At 43.3% G+C, this 25,358-nt stretch overlaps 1 protein-coding gene across 2 annotated transcripts in view; it reads right to left on the reverse strand.

The window, feature by feature from the left end:
- The window catches only part of NDRG2 (NDRG family member 2), a 36,284-nt gene that overhangs the window by 6,287 nt on the left and 4,639 nt on the right, over positions 1-25,358 (reverse strand). For both annotated transcript variants that reach the window (XM_088469885.1, XM_088469884.1), the window contains exons 2-14: positions 11,798-11,868; positions 11,667-11,708; positions 8,959-9,064; positions 8,006-8,126; positions 7,710-7,772; positions 7,562-7,622; positions 4,519-4,605; positions 4,159-4,215; positions 3,976-4,079; positions 1,914-1,958; positions 1,782-1,833; positions 1,651-1,698; positions 1,098-1,133 (exon numbers count right to left, since the gene is read on the reverse strand). In XM_088469885.1, the coding sequence (XP_088326011.1) occupies positions 1,098-1,133; positions 1,651-1,698; positions 1,782-1,833; positions 1,914-1,958; positions 3,976-4,079; positions 4,159-4,215; positions 4,519-4,605; positions 7,562-7,622; positions 7,710-7,772; positions 8,006-8,126; positions 8,959-9,064; positions 11,667-11,708; positions 11,798-11,860 (885 nt within the window). In that variant the 5' untranslated portion in view covers positions 11,861-11,868. The remainder of the gene's footprint in view (positions 1-1,097; positions 1,134-1,650; positions 1,699-1,781; positions 1,834-1,913; positions 1,959-3,975; positions 4,080-4,158; positions 4,216-4,518; positions 4,606-7,561; positions 7,623-7,709; positions 7,773-8,005; positions 8,127-8,958; positions 9,065-11,666; positions 11,709-11,797; positions 11,869-25,358) is intronic.

Below are 25,358 nucleotides of genomic sequence, written 5' to 3' on the forward strand. Positions count from 1 at the left end.
ACTGCATTCTCTCACAGTTGCTAAAATATGCGAATGTCTTCCAAAGCTTAGGCCGAGCATAGGGACGCCCACCGCTGCCTTCTCATATCCGTCCGACTACGTACAAACAGCGCAAACATCTAACATCGACACAGATCAGGCAGCCACCCAGCTTGTAAGTCAAATCTGACCTGCTTCCAACACTGCAGCTCTCCCTGACATGTAGAGAGCTCTCATGCTACGATGGAGATCACAATGGCTAATTTATGCACACTAACGGAAAAGCATTTAAAAGGTCCTGACACGCCTGCGTTTGCATAGCCACCCCCCCATTACCTCCCCCAAACGCTGACTAGCTGTCACTCACTTTGTGAGTGAATCCTCTGTGCGAGTGTGAACGTAATATAAATTGTTGAGAGTGCGTAGTGCAGCATTTGCGCATGTGCAATAGCAAAATAAAAAAAAAATAAAAAAAATAAATAAATCGCTCAATCCACGTAAATATCGGCATTGCAGAAATCTCGGAATCAGGCCCTATGTGCGGTGATAAAATATGTACTACATCACAACACTTTTGAGTTGCATTGCACTGTAAACACAAATCTTAGCAATACATGAAGGGTACATGTGATTCAGTAATATCATGTTTATTATTTCACATAGTGGGGACGATTCAGAGTAGCGTGGAAGCTGGCTGCAATGACACTTGTAATTCATGCATGGAACTAAATGTGGATATCCGCCCACATGCCAAATTGCCTCTAGCAATATGCCGTCATCATTATCAGCCCTATACCTGGTGCAAGAAATCAGTCTGAAATCACAGAACATAACTCGGCATTGCCTGTAATTCCGACTACACGTCCTTGACAAACCCTCACTAATTATAGAGTTACGACTCAGAATTGTCTGTAGATGCGTGCGTTCGGCTATGGAGCATGCGCAAAAAAAAATACAAAAATGAAATAGCAAAACAGACTTGTATGAAACTTAGATTCTAAAGGCTGCTGGAAGCGATTCAATCTTATGAACTGCAATAAGCAAGGTAGCATATTTTTGTATATATTATGTTGCCAGAGGTAGGTTATCACATGGTAATACAGCAATAGTAATTGTACCTGTGTAATCTGTGGCTGTCCACCAGAATCCGCCATCTAAAAAACAGACAGACCATACAATAAAAAAAATTTGTGGGCACCCTGCCAGGTGGAACATTGTTTGTGAATATCTCTTGTCCCATTACAATGCAATGTATACACTACCCTATTAGTAAGTGAATACTTTCTAACAGGCACAGTTTACATTCTTCTGTTACAGAGCAAGACCTCGTGATTCTGTCTTATATACACTGTAATTCAGTAATCTATTTAATAAAGAATTATGTCAAACCACCACTCATAAAAGATTAAAATGATCTCTACGCCAGATTTATCAGTAGATAGTAACACTGAATGTGCTCTATATCTCATCACGGTCACTCAGGATAACTGCTTACCTACCTAGTGTCTATTAGTTCTTTGTGTAGAACAAGTTGGAATACCATACCGAAATCTCTGTGGGCTCCTTGCATATAAGCAAAGTTATAACAGTTTTCAGTTTTAAATTCCTCTAGCTCTGAAAGCGAACTATTGGGAAAATGTACCCCTTCCTCTTAACGGATTTTAAACTCACCTTCAAGAATGAGGTTTGTGTTGGATCCAGTTTTGAGTTGCATTCCACCTGTAAGCACACAGAAGGTCACCCAAGAAGACTCACCCACAGTCACACAAAACACACACCAGTATAAATCCGCTCATGCTTACCACTGCATCCTCATGAGGGGCCTGATCTCCAACCACTAGCATCACAGTACACCTACAAAATATCACCAAAACAAGTGAAGGGCATGCCACCAATGGCATCTGTGAGCAGTACAGAATAGTAGAGACACTCACTTTAAGGTGACATCCCCTCCACGTTCCAAGTTCAGATCTCGACGACTGCAGGGAGAGGACAGTGTTGAAATTTGTAGAGCACTTATGTGTAAGGTAGGCATGCCAAATGCAGCCCAAACAAACATGTTATGCTGCCCGACAGTGTGGGCCCAAATACATATATATTATGCGGCCCAGCCCGGAGCTCTTAATTCACCCCTGCTGCTCTGCTCAGCCGGCCTGGCTGCTGCGATCGGAGCTCAGCTCTGATTGTGCAGTGTTACTTGTTAAAAATAACATGGCTGACAGGGGAACTGCTGTGCATGCCCACTCGCAGCAACTCCTCCCATAAGTCTTTGCGGAGCAGTCAGTCACCACTGACTGTTCCGCCTCCAGTCAGTCTGCAGCCTTCCCTGCACACACAGCAGCAGCCTGCAGCCGTGCACAGTACACATAGACAGAAGTCAAGAACAGGAGCCAGCGCCGTCCCACCAATTCTGTCTGTCACAGTAGTGTAACAGTCAGTAAACTTATACTTTAATAAATCTGTCTGCCTGACTAGTGTAAAGGGGGGGTTGTAGCTGAAGACAAGGCTGGGGAATCTGGGGAATGGTGAAGCTTAGAGATGGGCTTGGGAACATTGAGGCTTGCATGCAGGGGCTGGGGAATGGTGGGGCTGAGACACAGTCTTGTTCAGTGCACATGTGTGGGGAGGTGAGAGGGGGGGTGGGGGCTGGGGCATATATAGAATTTTCTGGGGAGGGGGCTAGATCATATTATTACTGGGTGAGTGAGGCTGGTGTTTATGGAACATATTATTACAAGGGGGATCTGAAGCATATTATATTATGTAATGTGGGGATGGGGTCTGGAGCATATTACTGAGACTTTGTTTTGCGGCCCACACACTTTTAGGGGTGAGAGTTTTTAGAAGTGGAGATATTGCCCATAGCAACCAGATTCTAGCCATTATCTTTTAGAAGGTGCTATTTAAATGTTAAATAGAATCTGATTGGTTGCTATGGACAACATCTCCACTTCTAAAAACTCTCACTTTAGTAAATTTACCCCTTAGACCTTGAATATTTGGCCCGGTTGGGATTGTGAGTCTGACATGCAAGGTGTAGGGGAACAATACAAGAAAACTAAACAAGACAGACCAAAATGTTATTCTTGTTGTAATGGTTAGCATTAAAGTCTTGGGTTTGATTCCCACCAAGGCTGTGTGGAGTTTGTATGTTCTCGTGTTTGCATGGGTTTCCTCCCACAAACCAAAAACATACTGGTAGGCTAATTGGTTCCAGACTATAAATTACCCCTATATTGTAAAGCTTCACTGGGGCAGGGACTGAGGTGAATGACTAAATATTCCCCGTAATGCGCTGCAGAATATGTGTGCACTATATAAATAGCTGGTAATAAATAAATAAAATGCATAACTGTAAGTTTTCCCAAATTACAACCTAAAATGCATCACATTTTATGGGGGTTTTATGAAAACTAAAGAGAAACATACATTGAGAAAAATTGTGTCAAACCAACATATCACAAATTGCATGCAGGTTATTACGAGCTGGGAAAAAAGACAAAAAACGATGCAATGTATCAAGTGGAGGTTTGCAAAACCACACGGACAATTGAACAAAAAGATAAAAGTTACTTAGACATGGTACTCACTGGCAAAATGCAGTTTACATAAGATGCCTATACAAACTTGGATTACATCTTTTAAAACGGTCATACATCTGATGCAATTTTATGCAGATGAATAATTATTGATCGGTGAGTGTGAAAACCACATCTGGTGTATGGCAGTTTTGAAAATTGGAAAATAATCTGCAACTTACTATTCCCTCCACAAAGATGCTCTTTTTTGGGCCGTCTTCATTAAATAACGCATTTGCCTTTAATGATTTTATTTATCGGACATGTATATTATTTTCATTGTGAACTTCGGCACTCCTGTAGCAATAGTTTTGCAAACAGACTGGATCAGAACCCTTAAACTGTGGGGGGGGGGGGGGGGGGGAGACGCCGATGTAGGTCTAAGAGCCTCTATAAAAGACTAAAAGGATCAGCTTACCTATTGTAGCTGTTCCAGTACAGCTGGTTGTTGCTGAGAATAGGGGAGTTTAGGATGCTTGTTTTGTACTGTCGCACAGTGTCTGAATTCCCCGAAATCTCATCCTGCACAGACAGAACACAATCAGAAAGAGGCCACTGTCAGCCGTGTAATACAGAGGCTTATGGCAGCGGTACCACTTACTGCACTGAAGAGATGAGACAGAATCATTTCCGGGATCGATGATGTGAGCCCTGTTAGCTGTAGTAGAGAAGAGTCACATAACCATATGGTGTAAGAGATAATCACAAGAAGGTTTAGTAATGTTCGAGTCTTATAAAATGAAAAACATAATGGCAGAGGATACTCAGACAAATGGTATGAGTCACGGATGGGAAAGCTGTAGATAGATAATCACAGGCAGCAGACTGTCAGACACAGATTGGGAAACAGATATTACGTGATGTATAACCAAGAAAACAATCAGATAGGCAGAAAAAAGACAGTTCTATGTTGTAAGTGACATACAGTATGGTGTGTTCTGACATACGGGCTCGTATTTACCTTATGGGCTGCCCAATCCATCCAGCCTTTGGCATTGGGGTCAATATTGATGAGAACTAGCCCTTCTACTGTGTTGGGATGTAACAGCTGTGGGGAGAAGGAGAATGTGATAACATGACAGCACAAAGACTGCAATTCACCCTGTTTAGCAAGACCACCAACAATTTATAAAACAACAACAACAACAAAACCTTGCCAACATTTGTAACTATGATACATTTGGCTGTACTGCCATTTCTGGCCAGCTTATGGTAAGGAGCTGCGGATTTTCAATACGCCATAAGTGTTGATTTTTTATTTATGCCTATTACATAACTTTTAAATAATAATAGTATGTCCCTGCTCTCCAGGCTGTGCTGGGTAACACATGTGCTTACACATAGAGACAGGAGATACAGATTCATACACAAGTTGGTTACATCTAATTATGGCCAACTTTTGTGTTCAACCCTGCCACACACTCTGCTCTTCCTCTGACCACTGCCTCACATCTACTCATTCCTCTCATGCCCGCCTCTTCCAGAACACCCTCGCTATGTCTGAATTTCTACCAGTCTTCCTAGCTTTTAGATTTAGATGTGGCCTAAAAACCACACAACTTTTCACAGGCCAAATGCTGGATTTCTAGAGGAGAGTTTACAAATGCCAGCCCAGCCCATGAAGGGAGCACAACAAGCTATAATCTGTCTCATACAAAGTGTAGGGTATGTTATACCGCTGACATATACAGGGCCAGCGATCACTGTAAGCAGTTACCGGTGGCAGTAGGGCCAGCCTGTCTGAGGTGAGAATGTTGTTTCTGGACATGAGCACCGTTCCACAATCTGTCCCCTACTCTGCGGAGCACTGGAGAAAGTCTGTGATTCTTTGTGTATGCACAAATTGGTCTCCATATACAGTGGATAGTGTAGGCAGAACAGTATTAATAAATAACACTAGAAATGGTCTACAGTGTAGGCTGCAGAGAAGAGTCTAAATAAGAAAACTTTTGGGTATGCCCAGCTTCTCTGTTCTGGTCGATACGTAGACTGTATTTTGTTGCCATAGCTCTAGTAAAATCTTATTATATACTACTGATATTGTGGTCATGATTTGAGCCGCTTGCTGGGGAGGGGGGTTTCCGGGCACCTGGAAACTCTCCTGTGCTAACTCCACACTCCCCTCCCTATAACCATCTTGTCTACTTCTTGTTCACCCTCTACCTTTAGAATGTAAGCTTTTGGACAGGGCCCTCTTCCCTTTTATACTTCCACTTGCAGTATCCTTACCATCAGTGCTCCCTGTCTGTTGTCTCCTTGTCCCTTTCAGTGACTATGATATGGTTAGCCAGCCCATAGGAACAGTACAGGACCAATGAAAGCTGCTGTCCATTCCCCCTGCAACTCAGTACTGCCTGCTCCTACAAGCTACAATCAAGCCGGCTTCTCCTCTACCCCTATACTCACCACTCCCTGGTCGTGGTTTTGCAATGTCTCTATTAATTCAGTGGTTCACTGTTGTGCTTTGTATTTATGCATAAAAACAAGTATAGTATACTTGTTTTTATGTGCACCCCATGTATAGTGCTGTATACATCTTGTGAACAATATTATTATTAATAATAATGATGATAATCTCAACTTGCGGCTGACAGAGCATAATTGAGACTAGCTCGGGGTCATATGCGTATGCATAGATTTGCCTATTTCCAAACAGATATCTTGCTCTAGAAATAGGGCTGGTGCAAGTGCGCACTGCTAACGAGTAGAGCACTGACCAAAGCTAGGCAGAGCGGCAGCACAGTTGCACAGATGCATACAATTCAGCATAACATACGATTTAGCTCAGTGCACGCAATGCAAGTGCAGTTATAGCTGACTTGTGCTCAACTCTATCGGCCTCTTGGTCTACATGGCTGAGTCAATCATTATCCTATCTGTTTCCACCGACCAAAATCCTGATAACTCAAGAGATTGGTAAAATGTGTGAGAACTGCCTTTGGGAAACACTGGTGCACAGTTATATAGAGGCCACATTTGAATTTAACCACAGCAGACCTCCCCTATAGCCAGCACCTAAAAATCTATTAGTTATTGATATGCAAGTTACAATTAAATCCAGTTTGCCCTCACCTAGCCTGTGTGACACTGAGGGGATGTCCCAGTGATGTTACCATAGACCACATGATTTCCCTCTCTAATGCAGAAATTCTACACACACAACATTTGAAAAATAGCATTCAGAAGTCAAACAAACTGGTTACTGGACCCGCTGGCTGTTCTTGGCAGAGGGGATGCAGTTTTGGCAGAATCCTTGCAGGGTCATGACCAGCATCTTTAATCACTTAACTGGTGTGGGCGCATGTGATGCGACCGCGCCGCCATGCCCTGTGCCCCAGCTTTAGAAGAGATCCGTTATGTCCTCTAACACCTCTGTCACCCCAGCAGTGATGCAGCGGTCTGTGACCGCCGTCATCACTGCTGGAATCAATCCCCAGAATGCTGTGTGATCGGCATTCTGGAGCGCATGTGCCAGGGATCAAAGTGCAAGGATGGGAACTATTTAGCTGAACTTTGCAAGTGCAGAGATCACCTGAAGCAAGGGGGACCACTGCACTCCAAATGTGGGGGAGGAGGGGAGAATATACCTATAGGGTGGTGGTGGGGGATGTAGTATCCGTAGGGGTGAGGCAAATAAAGTAAGATGACCCTGGAGGGGGGGGGGGGGGGGGGGGAGGATGGGGGATAGTTATTAGGATTTATGACCACTATTGCCAAAAGGGATGGGAAGTTATTTTATAATTGGGGTTTATATATTTTAAAAATGAGGAAAATACATCCATTCGAAGCGGAAATAGAAGAGACCGTTACAAGCTAAGCAGCACAGACTATGTGATCAGAAATAAACAGGATAAATGTGTTTAGCAGATGGAAGCAGAGATCACAGTGCATGGAAATCTAAATAGTTTGGTTTTTGCACTGATCTAGAAGCAACAGGAACATTTTAAAACCTGAAACAGTAAAGATGATTCTGCAGACATTGATTACTAGTCAGTGGCATTTACCGTATATCTGGCGAGGACGTAAGCGCCGGCACCTACACCAATCCCAATAATACTGGGGAAACTGCGGTACAGAAATATAGGGAAATAGTTACATACAACCCAACTAAGAGTAGTGTGCGCTCCAATGTGCGTCTATGGGATCACTCACTTCAGGTATTGCAGCACACATGGGATGGTTTCAGCCAGCTGATCAAGCGATGGATACTGATACCTGGATGATGTAGAGGAAACATGAGAGAGTTAGGAGGGAGAACTTACTGTATCAAGCAAAGGTAATGTACCCTTCAAGGGCTCTGTACTTAATGGCACTCTGCTATATACAGTATAATAACTTGCAACATACAGAGAGGTCACATTTCATGAAGGTACATAAGGTGGCAGAACAAAGCTACATTATGGTAGGAGCGGACAGAAGCTGCAGAGTCCACCTTTTGCATGGCTCACCCAGCAGGATAGACAGCTGCCCCCTCCTCTTGTCCTGGAGCATCAATGTGGCAAACGACAAAATTCTTCACAATCTCATACATGTCCTCATAATTAAAGAGTGTTTCAAAGCACATTTTGTCTAGAAGAGAAGCCAACAGACAAAGGAAGTAATAAGAGAAAGAAACTTCAGATGATAGTGGTCACAAATACATACACACACGCAAACACTGAACAGGTAGAATAAACACTGGTACAATGCAAGTACAAGTTAATGAAGTAACACCAACAATGAACATGCAGTTCTTAATATTTTGATCTTGCTGAAATAATAAATCAGTTCTTAATAATGCAGCATGCAGAAATGCTGCAGTTATTATATGATTAAATGGGGAAATTTAAAAAATGTGAATCTCTGGTTACATTTTAGGTCTAATTTTGGGGAATCCAATGACTCCATTCTCCCAATTTGTACAATTTATCTCCCGAAATACATTGTAGCAGTTAAAACCATCCACAGTGAAGGGTTATCATGAGCAAATTGGAAAAAAAAGGTCCTGTTAAAGGTTCATGCAGAGTAACGGGATCAGTCTGCATACAAGCTAAAAAACTAAGTTTTATTTAGCTAACTATGATGATCATCATTGCGGACTAGCCGGAGAAGGCTACCAAACCTGTTCTTGTAGCAAACCATAATAAAAGTAACAATAAATAGAATAATGAAAAGGAATGTAAGGAAGCAGCAGATACTAATTCTATTATTGTTTAACTGTCCTTTTAATGTGACAGAGGATATTTGGACTCCGATAACACAAATAGGTCCATATAATTGCAGAAACGTCAACTACAGACAGTGGTCAGACAAATACAGACAGAACGACAAGGAACAGCCAGACACAAAGAAGTTGGACAGAGACAGACGCAAACAACAGTTGACAACAGGTCAGTTGAACACAGACAACCCTCATACTCACGGTCCATCCCTACATCATGGAATGTTAAAATTGCTGGCCGCTTGGGTTTGGGGGTGCCCTGAATTGTGACTGTCACCATCCCATAAGGAGTCTCGATAGAATGCTTCTACAGCACGAGATACAGAGAGGGAGATAGTAATAAGTATATTCCAGAATTCTAGAATGAATACATGAAACAGGACACAATGAAAGCAGACCGCATCATACCCAACTATAAAGGTCAAAGGCAAAATGTGGATCATGTAGTGTGAATGATGTTTGAGTCTATTTTTGAGAAATGCAAAATCTAGCATCTTCTGATTGGAGAACGGGATTTTGGGCCTGATTCAGAGGAGACGCAGTGCCCATTTCGGAAGTGGATGATATTTTCAGTCCGCATGTGGGCAAAGACTGCGTCTTTTTTGCAGTTGCAGTGATACCGGAAACCATGTTTCGACGGACATTCTGAGCAACCGACTTTTTACGCAAAGCGGCAGATTTGTAATGCAGCTGGTGGGCATCTCTGTAAACGGCTGCGGCATTAGCATAAAGACACAGTCGCACTGCCTAAAAAGACAGTCAAGGCTGCATTAGTGTCCACCTGAATCAGGTCCTCAAGGCTGCATTAGTGTCCACCTGAATCAGGTCCTCAAGGCTGCATTAGTGTCCACCTGAATCAGGTCCTCAAGGCTGCATTAGTGTCCACCTGAATCAGGTCCTTGATAGCTGAAACCAGGCATCTTCAAGGATGCCCTTTGCCCCTTCCAGGCTCACCTCATATGGAACGGGCATTTTCAGGTGCAAATAAAACTACTGAAAACAAAGAGAATACAAGATAGTGACACAGGTAATAGAGAATTCTGATGTCCACTCGCTCTTGTGTTTAGTTCAAGAATAAAAACCTAAAAGCTTAAATTAAGGAAGTGATTCCACAGCTGTAGGAAGTTGTATTGAATGTGACTTTCACCTTTTCCTCTAATTCAGGTGGGCCGGCAGCTGTAAAGCTCAGGAAGTAGATGTGCACTTTGAAATGTACTTAGGGGGCCATAGGGCATATTTGTGCAAATAAAAGCCTTGTTTGCCTGCAATTTTACAGTTCACAAATGCATTTTCTTTAATAAAAGGAACTCCTGAACAGAAAATAAAACACAGATCCAATAAAAACATTGTATACAATACCAAACTATTTCTGCCATATGGTAACATACAAGGAATAACACACTCCAATAACACTCTACCCCCAAGCTATAACCGAAGCACGTATAAATACAATTAATGTTTGGAACACAGATCCACATCAGCTCTTAAAATGACATAATCCTTCGGCGTGTAATTTTTCTTCAGCCACGGTCAATGAGATGGGTGCACAGATGGCAAAATAACAAGACTGGGTAAACTACATCTCTGATAGAAGATAATTGGGATTACTATGCAAGGTAAAATCATGGCCATATTTGTAAGCCCGGTTTATGGGGCCTATACATAGCAATCAATTGGGACAATTCTGCAGATTATGGTGTAAAAAAAAAATTGGTAAAAATCAGCCAATTTGCAGACAGTTACTAATATAATGGGCACTTTCATGATTCGCAGATCTGATCTTTCGATGAAAAAAGAAGATCTGCAATTCACTAAGACATATCGGCAATGTTTGGGTGCATATTGTTGGATTGGAGACATTTTAAATTGGGGGGGGGGGAAAAAAAAAGTTCAGAACCAGTGAATCATTTTTTTTTTTTTTTTTTGTGATTACCGATTCCCATTAGATCTAACATTTGTTAACAGAAAGTGGAGCACGCACCTCACAAATGTAAAAAAACCCAACATGTTTTCCCTCTTAACTGGGGAAGCAAATCTCACCCCATTTTTGTAATCCTGGAATTCAGCTGCAGTAGAAAAACTGGAATCCTGTGATGCAACTCATCTCAGTCACTGGTTGGCTGGGAGCGCGCCACATGATGGAGTCATAGGACTCCATCTATTCTAAAAGGCAGCTAGGAGAGGCTGGGAGGACCAGATAACTGCAAACGGCACCAAGAAGGTAAGTATTATCCCACTGCCCTCAGCCCAAACCAGTGTGTTTTGCATCCCATAATACCCAGGATTTAATGATTATAATCCAGTGTATTTTTGGGATTCAAAACCATAAGGGATCCAGAATAGGCTCAAGTATCACAACAGGAGTCATTTCCCCTGTTAATTTTATAACATTTATTGTAAAATATACAGTATTGTAACAAATAGTGTTACACCAGTAGTATGTGTGATTTATTAAACAAAATTTGTCAATTTGTTTTCTCTACAAAGTACTGCATTGCACTATATAGTTAAAAAGAAAAATTAGAACCAAGATTCTATCCTCCATTTGTACAGGGAATAGAAAAAACTATATGCAAGGATTTTGCTTTACAGTGAAGCTGCGTAATACTCTGCACTCACCCCTGGATGAGTCTGAGCAGTTTGTACCCAGACAGAAGCAGAATCAGGTCATTATCATACAGCACATGCTGTTCTAAAATGCCAATGCCCAAATATATAGTATGTTAAAGAAATGGTGTAGAAAGTTGTGTTTTGTTTTTTTTCAAACACGAACACTGATCAGCACTATACACACACACACACACACACACACACAAATCTGTGTACTATTAAGCAGCACAAAAATGAAAACACATTGACGTTCATCAATATCCACCCTCATACAGCTTGTGTATAGGACACAGGCATACCTGCTCCTGCACTTGAAGCAGTTTTGCTGCAAGCTCAGCTGCCTGGAAGAAAAAGAAACAGTGGTGTAAGGTTCATATGGAAAGTCAGCTAGTTAGTAAGAAAACGTAGATGCTCAGAGTCAAAGTCTCACCTTTAAAGGGTCCAGCATGAGAGCATTGTCCTCTGTGATTTGAACTTCTTGCAATTCCGACATCTCCAGACCTGGAACACAGAAAACAGAAAAATAATTCACATGTTAGAAAACGGATTTCTTAGCTAGCCAAGCAATAAAAGAACAAAATCAAAATGTTTATTTACAGCAGAGGGACTATAAAATGGTATACTTATTACGGAACCAGACACCTCAACCGCTGATCTATTTTTAGTCTCCAGTGGACCTCCTCCAGAATTCACCTCCTATAACCTTAAATAGGATACAGCAGCATGATAAAATAGCAGTGAAAGAACCAATGCTGCTGGAAAAGAATTGTGGGGGAGATGTATGAAGGGGCAATAGGGGGCAAAACGGTAAGTGCTGCAGTTATCGCTTCCCTGCATGTAACCTCATGCCAATGTGCAGGCAGATGTATAAATGATCAGTGGCACGGACCATTCTGACAGCTGTAACTATTCATTTTGACAGTTGTCGATGCTGCATGCATAGCACTGTATCTAGCTGTCAGTTCCGACATCCAGGGATTGTACATACACAAAAAAAAAAAAGGTTTCTTTTCTATATTAGCCACGGGTGCCGCTGGGAGCTATTTGACTGGTGCATTCGCAGTATGCATGCAAGCACCGGTCAGTGACAGCGGCCCTGTCAAAAGAGGGAGAGCACAGCTCGCCGATCAGGTGATTTAAAAACACACTCTTTCAGCAAAAGTTCTTTCAATACATGCGGCCGTTAAAGAGGACATGCTTCACCTCCATCCAGCAGAAAAGCTGATACACACAGATAATGGCAGGAGCCGGCCACATCATAGATCTCTCCCCCATCTGTGTGACTGTCACAATCAGATACTTTTATATGTACACAGTATCCTAATACACTCACTAGTTACTGCTTAAAATTAAGTTGTACTTTTCTATGCACCCATAGGAACCTGATGCACTGTTATGTATTAAGTTACATTTTTTTTTTTCCCAGTCAGCCTAACTATACTCCTACCGGACTGCAAACTCTGCCCCCCAGTAAGAAGGTAAACCCTGCAGTCATGGGAGTAACCTTTATAGGTGCAAGGGGTGCAGCTGCTATGGGGCCCAGAGCTGAGGGGCAGCAAAGTTACATTTTTCACCATTGGGGCGGTACATAGGGGCCCTTACAAATTTTTCCTATGGGGCCTTCAAATACCTAGTTACGCCCTGCCTGCAGGAAATGCAGAATTCCCCCTTCCTCCGGTTTCCTATTAGCATGGAGTATTCAGGACCAAGGTGAACAAGATGTGCTGGGAGGATATACAAACACAATCCTGTACTGCACAAGCATTTTATATTAACATAATACAGTATGACTTTTTGTAGTAGGACAAGGAGTACAAAAAAACAGGACAATTAGTAAAGCTCATTGTACGTATTGTAACTTAATCAGGACAATGCAGAGTGATTTGTCTTGTTTTGTTCAAATAAAGATATTTTGGATTTTATGTTATTTTCGGGTTGTTCCAAACTTTCATGAAATGTGCAACTTTTTCTCTGTAGTTAAACACAAAGAAATAATTTGTCATCCAGGGACTTGCAGCTCTGTTCACTAGAAGACTGACACAGAAGGAATGCCTGATGCCTTACTCCCTATGGGTGGCAAAATCTCTGCACACAATCCTTTTTATGATGTTCATGGTGCCAGACATGGTCTGATTTTGGGGATTTACTTTGTAAATTGCAATCATGACAGTTACTGTGAAAATCAGAAAACCCAGAAGAAAAGCCATGCATACAGGAAATGCAGGAAAACTGGATGTGTTCCTTGTGATTATCCCCCTTGCCATCATTTTGTAAGTTGGTTGTTGTGGGGGGAAGGAGGGAATAATATGCGCATAAACCAGGTACCCAGTTTTCGGACAAGAATTTGCTCACAGCCAGGTACCCAGTTTTCGGACAAGAATTTGCTCACAGTACTTTTAACCACTGTCCCGTGAGTGTCCTGATGTGCAACCAGAAGGGACTACAGGACACTTTCAATAATGGAACACTCCACATGGGACACCTTCTCATCAGCAAAGTTGGTCATTATTGTCACATGTAGCCGTGTTAAAATGTTACAGTGTTTAAAAACATACTGGGACCATGCATTCAGAAGGTTACAAGGCAGTAAATCAGATAAGGTACCACTGTGTGCATTCCAGTGATTATGCTCCTTTGTTTGTAACTAATGTGCGTGCCCCTAATTCCCAGACTTCAGAGAGCCAGAACTTACAGCCATGCAAACAGGATTGGCTGCGGTGTTAGGGTTCCCGCTGAACTATCGAGGATCAGAAGTGGAGAAGTACTAAGAGGACACAATCTACACTTCCTTCATCCCCAAACTCTGCGTTTGTAATGGAATGTAACTGCTAAAGTGGAGCTACACTTAACAGGACCGCTAACCTGCAGTAATATTAAATGAAGTTACAATTCACTATTATGCACACAAGGAGAATACCCTAAGGCAGTGGTTCTCAAACTCGGTCCTCAGTACCCCAACACAGGTCACGTTTTCCAGGTCAAACAGCAGGTGCACAGGTACATTCATTACTCACTGACACATTTTAAAAGTTCCGCTGGTGGAGCCAATTACTTCACTTTGTGATTTTGTGGGGCGATCTGGAAAACATGCATTGTTTGGGGTCCTGGGGACCAAGTTTGAAAACTGTGCCCTAAGGTATGGCTCGAGGAGTATGTACTTGCAAAGTTGTGTTCCTAAAAGCGCTATTGCTCTGTTGGTGAGTATTTCATAAATAGATCTGTATATTATTCAGGTATTTTCCCAACTGTGTAATTTGTACCCATATTAGCAGTACCAGGTAAAGGCAAAAGGATGCAGCATAACCCCGTGGTGCTGATCTGCTGCAAGAGATGAGCTGCTGGCTGTCATGGGTAAAAGAGCCTGTAGGAGACCCGGTACTGTGACAGATGTCCATATAATAAACATATTTTCTCTTTCTCTTTACAGGAATACTGTTTTCTGAAAAACAGGAAGTGTCTACACTTTATACAAAGTATGGGAATGCCGACATTCTATTCAGGGAGTTTATTTTTCTTCAAAACTTTTAAACAAATTTAAAATGAGTTAACGATGTATATGGGCAGATGTGACCTTATTAACAAGACATATATAATGCCCATCACACCCATCAGCCAGCTAGTGGTACATTCACACCTTACAAATTGTATGGGGAATACTAAGTATTCATATAGGAAGGGTGTCATATGGGGCCCGATACTGAATCATATGCTACAGTGTCTGTGTGTGCGTATTTTGCTGGTCTTGCATATGAGACACTATGCTAATACTGCTACAAGCCCTCCCCTGGTCTACAGCCTGCGTCATGTGCAAGAACTGAGAAGCCCACTTTGAGCATCTTTAGACGCTGAAATACCACTTGATAAGTCTTTAGGAGCAACCATAAGTCGGTTCCATGGAAACTTGCCCCATGCTAGGTGCAGACTCTCAGTCAGAGTATGGCCTCCAATGTGAGCGATTAAGAGTCTGAGGGCCTAATTCAGAGCTGGATGCAATGGCGATTACAGACTCAGATCGAGCGATTGTTTGCCATCGGACATGCATATAATCCACACTGTGCGTGTGCAGTGATCACGATGAGACTATGTGGAATTCGTCGCAAAGTGAGTGACAGGCTGTCAGTGTTTGGGAGGTGGTGTTTATTTATTTATTACCAGTTATTTATATAGCACACACATATTCCGCAGCGCTTTACAGAGAATATTTAGCCAATCACATCAGTCCCTGTCCCAGTGTAGTTTGCAATCCATATTCTCTATCACATGCTCACACACATACACACTATGGTCAATTTTATGGGGAGCCAATTAACCTACCAGTATATTTTTGGAGTGTAGAAGGAAACCGGAGTACCCGGAGGAAACCCACGCAAGCACAGGGAGAATATACAAACTTCACACAGTTAGGACCGTGGTGCGAACCCATGACTTCAGCACTGTGAGGCAGTAACGCTAACCATTACACCGTCTGTGCTGCCCCTGTGATGGCCGGTGGTTTGAAAAATGCAGGAGTCTGTCCATTTAAACACCGACTCATGGGCGTGCGTAAATTAGCCCATGCGATCGTCTATGCAGCCCTGCATGTCAGGAGAGCTCCCAAGGCTGCGACATGTCAGACCTGCCACAAGGGTAAGATGGCTGCTCAGTGTGCGTTGATGACACAGATATTTACACACGTAAGCATCGTAGCACGCATATGAGAAGGCAGCAGTGGGGGCCCTTATGCTCGGATGAGATTTGCAACCATTAGCATATTTTCACAGCTGTGTTGCATATGATATTGCAGCTGCAATCGCATTAGCGTCAGTCTGTGGATCAGGCCCTGAGTTTGCAACGCCAGCGACACTCCCATAATACAGACCATCTTCCTGCGTCCGAACCTTTGAAGAACACCCAGCACATTACCAATACACATCGGATACCATGCGTCAATCGGTACACACACACACACACCACGGGACGCATGCACTTTTTAGAGAATGCGACGCATGCACAGCAGAAAAAGAAAATTGCTTGACTGTGGGAACATCAGCATTGTGTCTCACGGTGACTCCAATACACACCCTTTTGTGGGGACACCAACTTTGCTCATCGCTCCTTATTCCTACGAGAGTTAAATTTTTGCAAACTTACAATGAATCATTATGCTGAGTTTATATATTATGGATCATGATAAAACTATATTATGTTCAGTGAAATCTGAAAACATAATACAAGAAAATTACTAGCGGGTATATTTATGAACAAATTGCAGCTTCACAGCAAATTTGATTCTAAAATTCAAAGCGGCACTAAAACCGAGTGCAAAGCCCGGCATACTTTGCACATAATATTAGTGCAGCTTTAAATTTTAATGGTCAAAACCGTGGAAAATCTTCGTAAATATAGCCCTAGGTATGGAAATAAATTAGGATTTACACTACACATCGACTTGCTGTGTTTGTATGTTAATGTAGAGGACTTGGGGCCCTCGCTAAAAGGGGTTATTTCCTCCTTTTAGTATTTAACAAACAGCGGTAAACTAAGATTACCACTGTTTGTCACTGTATCGCTTACGCCATCTATTGCCGGAAATGGGGACCCACCAATAGTATTGATGGCTTCAGCGAAGCCTTCCAGGCATTGCAGAGTCCCCGCCAAGTGAAAATGTCCGAGCATGTGCAGACTGGCCGTCGCGCACGTGCTTGACACAGCAGCCAGTCAATGACAGTGGTAAGCTAACAGCAAGGAGGATGCCGCTGGGGAAGGGGACGTCACTGGCAACAACAAGTTTGTTAGCATCACTGTGATACTAAACGCAATATGCCGCTGTTAAGGTTCATTGTTAAATGGGGCCCTAAACTTGTGACAATAAACACAATAGGAAATTAATATCAGTCATACCACAGGCCAAGCACTCCTCTGGGAACTGATCCTTCTCCCTATCCACAGCAGTTTTGCCAAGGACTACAAAACATTACTTCTGAAACAACTGTTCTTCCTGTGTGCCCCATTTACAATGTACAAAACAACTAAAGAAGAGGTGGCACAGAATACTAAATAGGATAACTGAACTGTAGCAGAACCACTTGAAAGCCTCCTTATAAACAGAAGGCCTGTTTTATACACAGTCTGGTGATTTGTTATCTTTTGATAATAGGTGTTTTCCAGATAAGGTATTTTCCATAATATGAAACAAGACTGAAATATACTAAGGGCCCCATTTAACAACGAGTGAGAAGCATTTTCTCTCTCATTTCGATTGGTACTAGGGTGCTTAAGCACATTTCCGGTATCTATTAAGGCAGATACCGCAGTTTGTCCTATTCTAGTGAGCAGCACTCAGTATGGGTTTTGTATTGAACAACGAGAGGTGTCGGCAACTTACAGCTCACTGTGAAGAGTTAAACTCACCAGGTAATACTGGTCTAGTCTAGCTGCGCCCGCGAATGGCAATGCCCTGACGGGTAGCCAGCATCTGGGTCATTACCCACAATGCAGTGCTGCAGCTGTCTGCTGGCCCCGCACTCCACCACTTCCCTCCCACTCTCCACACCTTCCCTCCCGCTCTCTGTGCTGAGGGCTTCAATCAGCAGCAGCCGGAGGGAGGAAAAAAAAACAAAACACAAAACCGCTGCCTGGTAAAATAACACTACCGCTTGAAGCGCGACAAGGTACGGTTACATACCAGCAGCAGCCAACTAAATAGCGCTGCAAACTACAGCCTTAAAGACCATATTTAAAAACTACGATCCTCTTTTTCTCTGCACCAGCCATGGCACTTCCCTTTAAGTTCAATTCACTCCTCACAGTGGGGCAGATTCAGAGTTGGACGCAAATCAGCTGTAACTACATAATGTGAACTAAATACAGATATTCGCTCATCTGCTGAGATGTATGCATCGGTGTGTCTGCGTCGCCCCTTTCTACACACTTGTTCAGATAACCATCATTATCAGCACAAACGTGCAACAGCCCTATACCTGGTGCAAGAGACGCATCTGAAATCACATGGATCTCTCATAACTCCCCATAGCCCACAGTTTAGTCTACACGCATCCAACATGCTCTCACTACAAGGAGCCTATGTGCAAACACTCCTTTGTTTCACATTCAACAGCAAGTGGAATTGTAAAAGAGATGCGTGCAGTCTTCCGCTGATGCGTATGCTTGGCTCTGACACATGCACACTGAGTATCCCAAGATCCATCCACAAAATGGGTCAGCTCCAGTGACTGACAACCAACTGCTTCCCATGCAATCAACAGATAGGACAACATCACTGTACAATTATTTATCTGGTCTCCAGAACATTCTGGATAAAAAAATATTTTCAAATAATGATCCAATACCAATATATACAGTTTTCCTTTAGGACCATTTGAAGTTTGTTTTTGTTATTTAGTGCCTGTTTAATGCAAACATAAGCCTAAAAGTATGGCGATGTGAAAAAAAAAACATTTTAGCGCATAGTCTAGTACACAGGTTCTCAAACTCGGTCATCAGGACCCCAAACAGTGCATGTTTTCCCGGTCTCCTCACAAAATCACAAGTGAAATAATTATCTGCATCTGTGTATCTTTTAAAATGTGTCAGTGAGCAATGAAAACACCTGTGCACCTGCTGGGTGACCTGGAAATGTGACCTGTGTGGGGTCCTGAGGACAGAGAGCCTGATCCATTACCGATCGCAACTGCGATTACGCACACAATCGGTCGGGTATTGCGTTCTGCGCATGCATCGCAGTGCCCGTAGACTACACTGCAATGCATGACAGGTAGTGCGCATTTGGTGGGTGGTGACCTTGTGCAAGTGTGCGTGAGACTCAGATTGTACTTGATGTTCCCGAGTGCAAGTCTGCGAAACAAAGTATTACAGATGATTGTGTAAGGTAAAGCGTGCCTTTGCAGTGAGACTGCGTGCGTAATTACTATTGCGGTCCTTACTGAATCAGGCCCAGAGTTTGAGAACCACTGGTCTCATAGTATTTTTGTATCATCATGCCACCTGCACTTCCCATGGGATGCATTCTGGAAGCAGACGGTCGAAATGCTGACCGCCGGCTTCCCGACTGTCAAATCCTGGCAGGGTACTAATGACAGGCGTCGAAACCCCGGGAGGGTTAGGTTAGGGGCTCCCAGGGGGACTTAGAGTTAGCCCCCCCCCCCCTCTCTGGGAGGTTTAGGCACAGGCACCCCTAAGGGCGAGTTAATTATACTTACCTAAATCCCCTGTTGGAAATTTCACTGCCGTCGGTCTGCTGGCGTCGGGATTTGCACCGCCGGTACTGATCCCCTTCCCACTAATACTGGGATCAGTCTCACAGAGGGAGTACACAAGGATGGCAGATACACTGCTGGATTAATCTACTTATTTTGTCACGACTGACAGAAATTATGAATACAATACAACACATGAGGCCGGCGGTATTTCATACAGATTCCTTTGCATGTGTAGGCTTAATGGTGTTCGCACGTTACCTTCAATAGAGAAGCCTTGCCGGAAAGAGATCTTGCAATCCCTTGCTTGTGGGCAGCAGGAGATCCCTATGCCCAATGGGTCCTTATTCGCATGTGCAGCTGGATAGGCACTTGTGCAGTAGCCTGTCCAGTGTCCGAAGGTTATGATAGTGATTGCATATGATCACTTTACTTATTACTTTACGCCAGGTACAGGCCCTTATCATAGCCAATGTACATTACATTTCAACGGACATAATATTTTTATTGCCGGAATATGCGTTAATAAGGATTCTTAATATTTACGGTAGAACGTCACATATTATACTAAATTAGCCATTGAGATAGAGCTATATGTGTATAATACCAATGATATTGAATAAAAATGCTACCTAAAAATATGAAAAAGGAGTATTATTACTCCCCTGAAGTATTGCAACTACAGGTTTCAACATTTCCAGACCTCCAGCCATGTTCAATGTGAATTTCTGTAACTTTTACATTTGATAAAATGGGTGATACGACTTGGAAGGCTGGGTAGATCCATACCACAAAATGGGGTGTGGTACAAAATGTCCACATTCAGAACTAGCTGGGATACCCGGCGATACCAGGGTCAAAGACTGGACCCTGAAGTCTTAATTTTTTTCTTTACATCGTCCTCACCTATAACCTGGATAAACGGTATGAGAATACACCTGCCTGCACTGTCATTTACTCCTAATTTGCATAGTTATCCAGGTTATAGGCGAGAACGATGTAAAGAAAAAATTACGCAAGATCAGATCATCTATGATCCTTTTGGGCGGTGCAGAGACTATGGGGCCCATGCAAGCCGGCTACAGATGAGTAAAAGAGTCCAGGAATGCTCTGTCAGCCGACGAGGATCCTGGCCTCTCCACCCCAGTCCCCCCCCGCCAATGGCAAGTCTCTGTTTTGGGAAACCGAGGCCATCACTGCCCCCTCCCCGCCCAGAAACGCCACCAGTCAAATCACTGAATGCTAGGACTGGAGTTCCGTTACAGACAGAAAGGGGCCTGCCTGCTACTGTTTGTAATCTCTGTATGCTAAGACTTGCCAGGATCAAAGATTGTGGATTGATTATGCTACTTGCCACAGTCTGATTGTATCAAGTGCTGAGCTACTCATGAGCCAGCCAGGCACTCTGCTAAGACCCCTAGGGCGGCTGCTGTACGAGGAGACAGTGATGAAATGCTAAGCATGCACAATGTTTAATGTCAAAGTTTATTATGCAAACACAGAGAGGGCTGACTAACTCCATATTTCATGTATGCGGCCATTGTAAAAGTGATATAACAGCACTTTGGAAGAGATGACAGTGTGCCTGTGTGTATAAAAACTAGGACAATGAATAGGCTGTCCGGCCGATCCGCCATCCTGACAATTGGTAAGTGCATACACACTTACCAATCATCTGCTCGATATGTCGTGCCCGACGTCACAACTGGGCGGCCAGCTGTGATGTCAGTCACCGGTGGCCTCTGCAGAAATTGTACGAGTATTCGGCTGACTGCCCATACACAGCAGGATGTGCCGATATATCTGTACACATTATCGGCCATCAGCTGTGCTGCACAGCTGATGCGATATGTCTCTGGATGACATCGGCCACAGACATATCGCTGGTAAACATCCGGCAATGTGCCCATATTTGTAACGGGCCAAAATGTCAGCCAGTGTGTACCCAGCATATGAAGTCAACCCCTCAGCACCAGAACCTGTGTAATTTAAACGTGTCCGGGTTTTATGGAATTGTGTGACAGTGTGTGGCCCTGATGAAGTTCAAACCAAGGCAAAAACCTAATCCTGGTCAAACTACACCACCACGCCAAATTTGGTGGAGCTAGGTACAAAAATGTGGCCGTGCCTAAAGGAAAAAAAAACAGACAGACACACACATACATACACTTTCTCGCTTTTATATAGAAGTCAGAACCAGACTGTCGACAGTCTGAATGTTGACAAATGATATAATGGTGACATCATGTGAATGTTGACATAATGACTGCATACCCACAAATCCTTTGGTCTTTCACCAGTGCACCATGGCTCACTCAATGCTCTCCTAGGCACATGCCTACTTTCTGGTCTTTAGAAGATCCACCACAATCTAGAAGTGTGTCTAGCTTTGTGCAGAGATGAGAGAATCTATAAGAGGTGCACTGTCAAAACAGGTAAATCTACCACTTTAGAACAAACCTTTCCAAGAAAATGTAACTTTTATGCTTTTATCCTAAAACACTGCTAAGTTTAGGCTCATTTATGGTGTAAATTAATCATTACTGACAGGACATCAGAATGGTCTTTATTACATACAGCACTTGTGTGTTTGAAGTATTTTTTTTTACATTAAGTGCACTTCTCCTTAAAAAGTACAAATCGGAAGGTCGAATAAGTTTAAGTATAAAATGTGACACGAGGACCATCCAACTGGTTGCTGGTATACATCCTGATGTGAAGTACAAATGACTATGCAGCCTTCTGCAAAGGGAAGGACACCCTAAAAGGGCTCGGTCTTCCGCTTCATCTCTACTCAACAATCAGACTCCACAAGGAAATCTTTTTTCACTCCTCTGCAAAGCTAGGCGCACCAGTGCATCTGCTACGTCTGTGGTTTTCAACCACTGTGCCATGGCACACTAGTGTGCCGCGAACGCTTGTCAAGTGTGCCGCGAGGTCAGAGCTGACTAATTGTATTGCTGGCACATGCATTGTTGGGCCCTTCTAGGTGGCTCAGGCGCTCCCAGGCCGTGACCTTTGGAGAAGCAGTGGCGTTACTTGGGTCACGCATGCCCGTCTGCACACCTCTCCCAGTTCTGCACTGTGAGAGTGTGACTGAGCTACCCCAGCCAATGAGGGACCGGACAGGGACGACATTGAGCCTACTCAGCTGGTTATTTTATTTTTTCTGTGGGGGGCCAATGTCTGTTCTTTTTCCTGTGGGGGGCCAATTTGTGAGTGTTTTTTCCCGTTGGGGCCAATGTGTGTGTTTTTTTCCTGTGAGGTACTGATGGTGTAACATCTCAGCTCCTCCCAATTGTTCCACCTCATCTGCTTCTTCACTAATGCCACCATACTGCTCCACACCCCATGCACAAATCTAACAGCAAGTGCACACTGGGAAGTAATACTTTTGCGTGTGGTAAATGATCTACAGCTTAGGCAGCCATTTTATGCAGCTAATCATTTCACTAGGAACTGCTGCCATCATAGCAGTACATAAAAGAATGGTGAGAAACTAAACAGTTACATGCCTTAGCACTTAACATGCCTTTGGCCTACGTCACCAAGCCAGGCTGATAGCAATATGGAACAAGACCATGGTATGCGGTATTTCCCCTCAGATGCTATTGTACTTGTCTAGTACTCTCATGTCTTTGTAGTCACTAAGGTTTTTTTTTTTTTTTTTTTAACATTCCATTTGCTTCCCTCTCATTTTATTATTTAAAACTATGAATATAATTTTTTGAAAATGTAAGTTTAGGGCATTTTCCAGAAACAGAATTTCCAGCTATGGCCATGAAGCACCGTCAGTAGACTACTGAAGACTGGAAGAAGTTCTTGTAAACAATAGGGGGTGATTCAATTGTTAGCGCCCGTGGCTTTGACTAATAGGTGTTTGCTCCGCCGTACAATTGTTGCTCCGTTCGGCCGTCGATCAAGCAAAAGGATGGTTCCTGAGTGTGTGGGATTTACTTACCAAGTAACAGCTGAACTGATTAAGCCCACAATTTAATATACCCCATGCTTTACTATTAAAATCATTGTCCTTTTAAATGTTGAGCTTAAACATTGCGGGAAGCAGCAATGCTTAATAAACCCTTGTGACACTCACTCGGTGGAGGGGGGGGGGGGGCACACAAACTTGAAACCAGTGGTCATACAACACACACACACACACACACACACTTATAGCTCTTTTCCACCAAAAACCCAGGTCCGACCTGGGTTTTTGGACATGGTTCCAACCCTGGTCAGACCCATTTACACTGCACCTTTGATCTGGGTTACTCCCAGGTCAGCCCTGTTCACACTGAACTCAGGTCTGCCCTGCTAAACCTGTGAGGTCATAAAAAGTGGGAGGTGAATGCTCCACAACCACCAATCCGCTCATTTTAGGCATGATCCAGGTCAGATAACCCGGGTTGCACCGTTTACACTGCACCATTACCTGGGTCCATCCTGGGTCCAACCCTGGTAGCTACCTGGGTTGGATTGCAGGGTCACTTGACCCAGGTTATTTTTCAGGGACCCTTTTACACTGAGCTGCAACCCGGGTAGACCCAGCAAAAACCCAGGTTTTTGCTCTGGTGTAAAAGGGGTATTACAAACACTCACATACTCACCCTGCGGCAGAAGACCCATCTTCAGACGCTGGATGCAGAACGATGGTGAGTAATTAAGGACTCATTAAGCTAAATGGAAACATCCAGTTGCTTAATTAGTCCTTGAGTTGGGTGCTGTCGGTCTCCCAGAGCAAGTCCCTCTTATTTTTCCTAATTGAAAAATCAGACTTGCTCTGGAGGTGCGAGGAAAAAAGAGGCGGTGATTTCTATAGAAATCACTGCGCACTGCGTTCCATTTTCCTTTACCTAATTGAATAACTGGGTTTTTAAGATATCCAGCCCGAAATTGGATTCCCCCCCTATAGCTCCATCGCACTGGTTTGGGATAAGCTGGACTAAAGGGTGAAAGCAAAACAACCTACAGTGAAGAACATTTGTGGGACCTCCAACAGTGTTGAGAAGAACTTCCCGAACAAGATTTGATTTCCATTTTAGAAAGAATTCACAGGTGTGGTCGGCGGTTATATTGGTAAAAGGTGGTCACTTTAATGAGTCAAAGATTTAGATTCAATTTTGTTCAACAAAATGATTATATGCTTTAATTTCTGAGTACACTGAGGGCCTGATTCAAAGATGTACACTAATGCAATCGCATCTGTGATTTTGCAGCTGCAAAAATATGTTTCCAAAGCATACTCGAGCATAGGGATGCCCACTGCTGCCTTGTCATATCAGTCCGCTGATGTACAACAGTGTAAACTTCGGTAACATTGATGCAGATAGGGCAGCCATGCAGCATATGTGGCAAGTCTGACCAGCCGCAAACACTGCAGCTCTTACGATACACAGTGAGCTCTCATGCTGCAATAGTTCATGCACGCCCATGAAACGGCATGTAAACGGTCAGACATGCCTGCATTTGTCTAGACACCCCCCGTTACTTCCCCCAAACGCTGGTTACCTGTCACTCAGTTTGCGAAAGGAACCTCTGGACGGGTATAACTGCAGCTTACATGAATGCGCAATGGCAAACAAGCGCTCGAACTGCGTAAAAATCTCATTGCGTACATCTCCGATTCAGGCCCAGGGACATTAGACTCACACAACTATACTATAATACATTTATAATGTAAGATACAAGCTAACCAATGAACCCAGATGTGCAGGCTATAGCAGACCCTGTATTATCAGGCCCTTAATGGATGTTTTCATCAGTACATGTTAATGAATATGACACGCCTTAAGCAAG

The sequence above is a fragment of the Taudactylus pleione genome, unplaced genomic scaffold, assembly GCF_031769625.1.
Source record: "Taudactylus pleione unplaced genomic scaffold, aTauple2 ptg000095l, whole genome shotgun sequence".
NCBI lineage: Eukaryota > Metazoa > Chordata > Amphibia > Anura > Myobatrachidae > Taudactylus > Taudactylus pleione.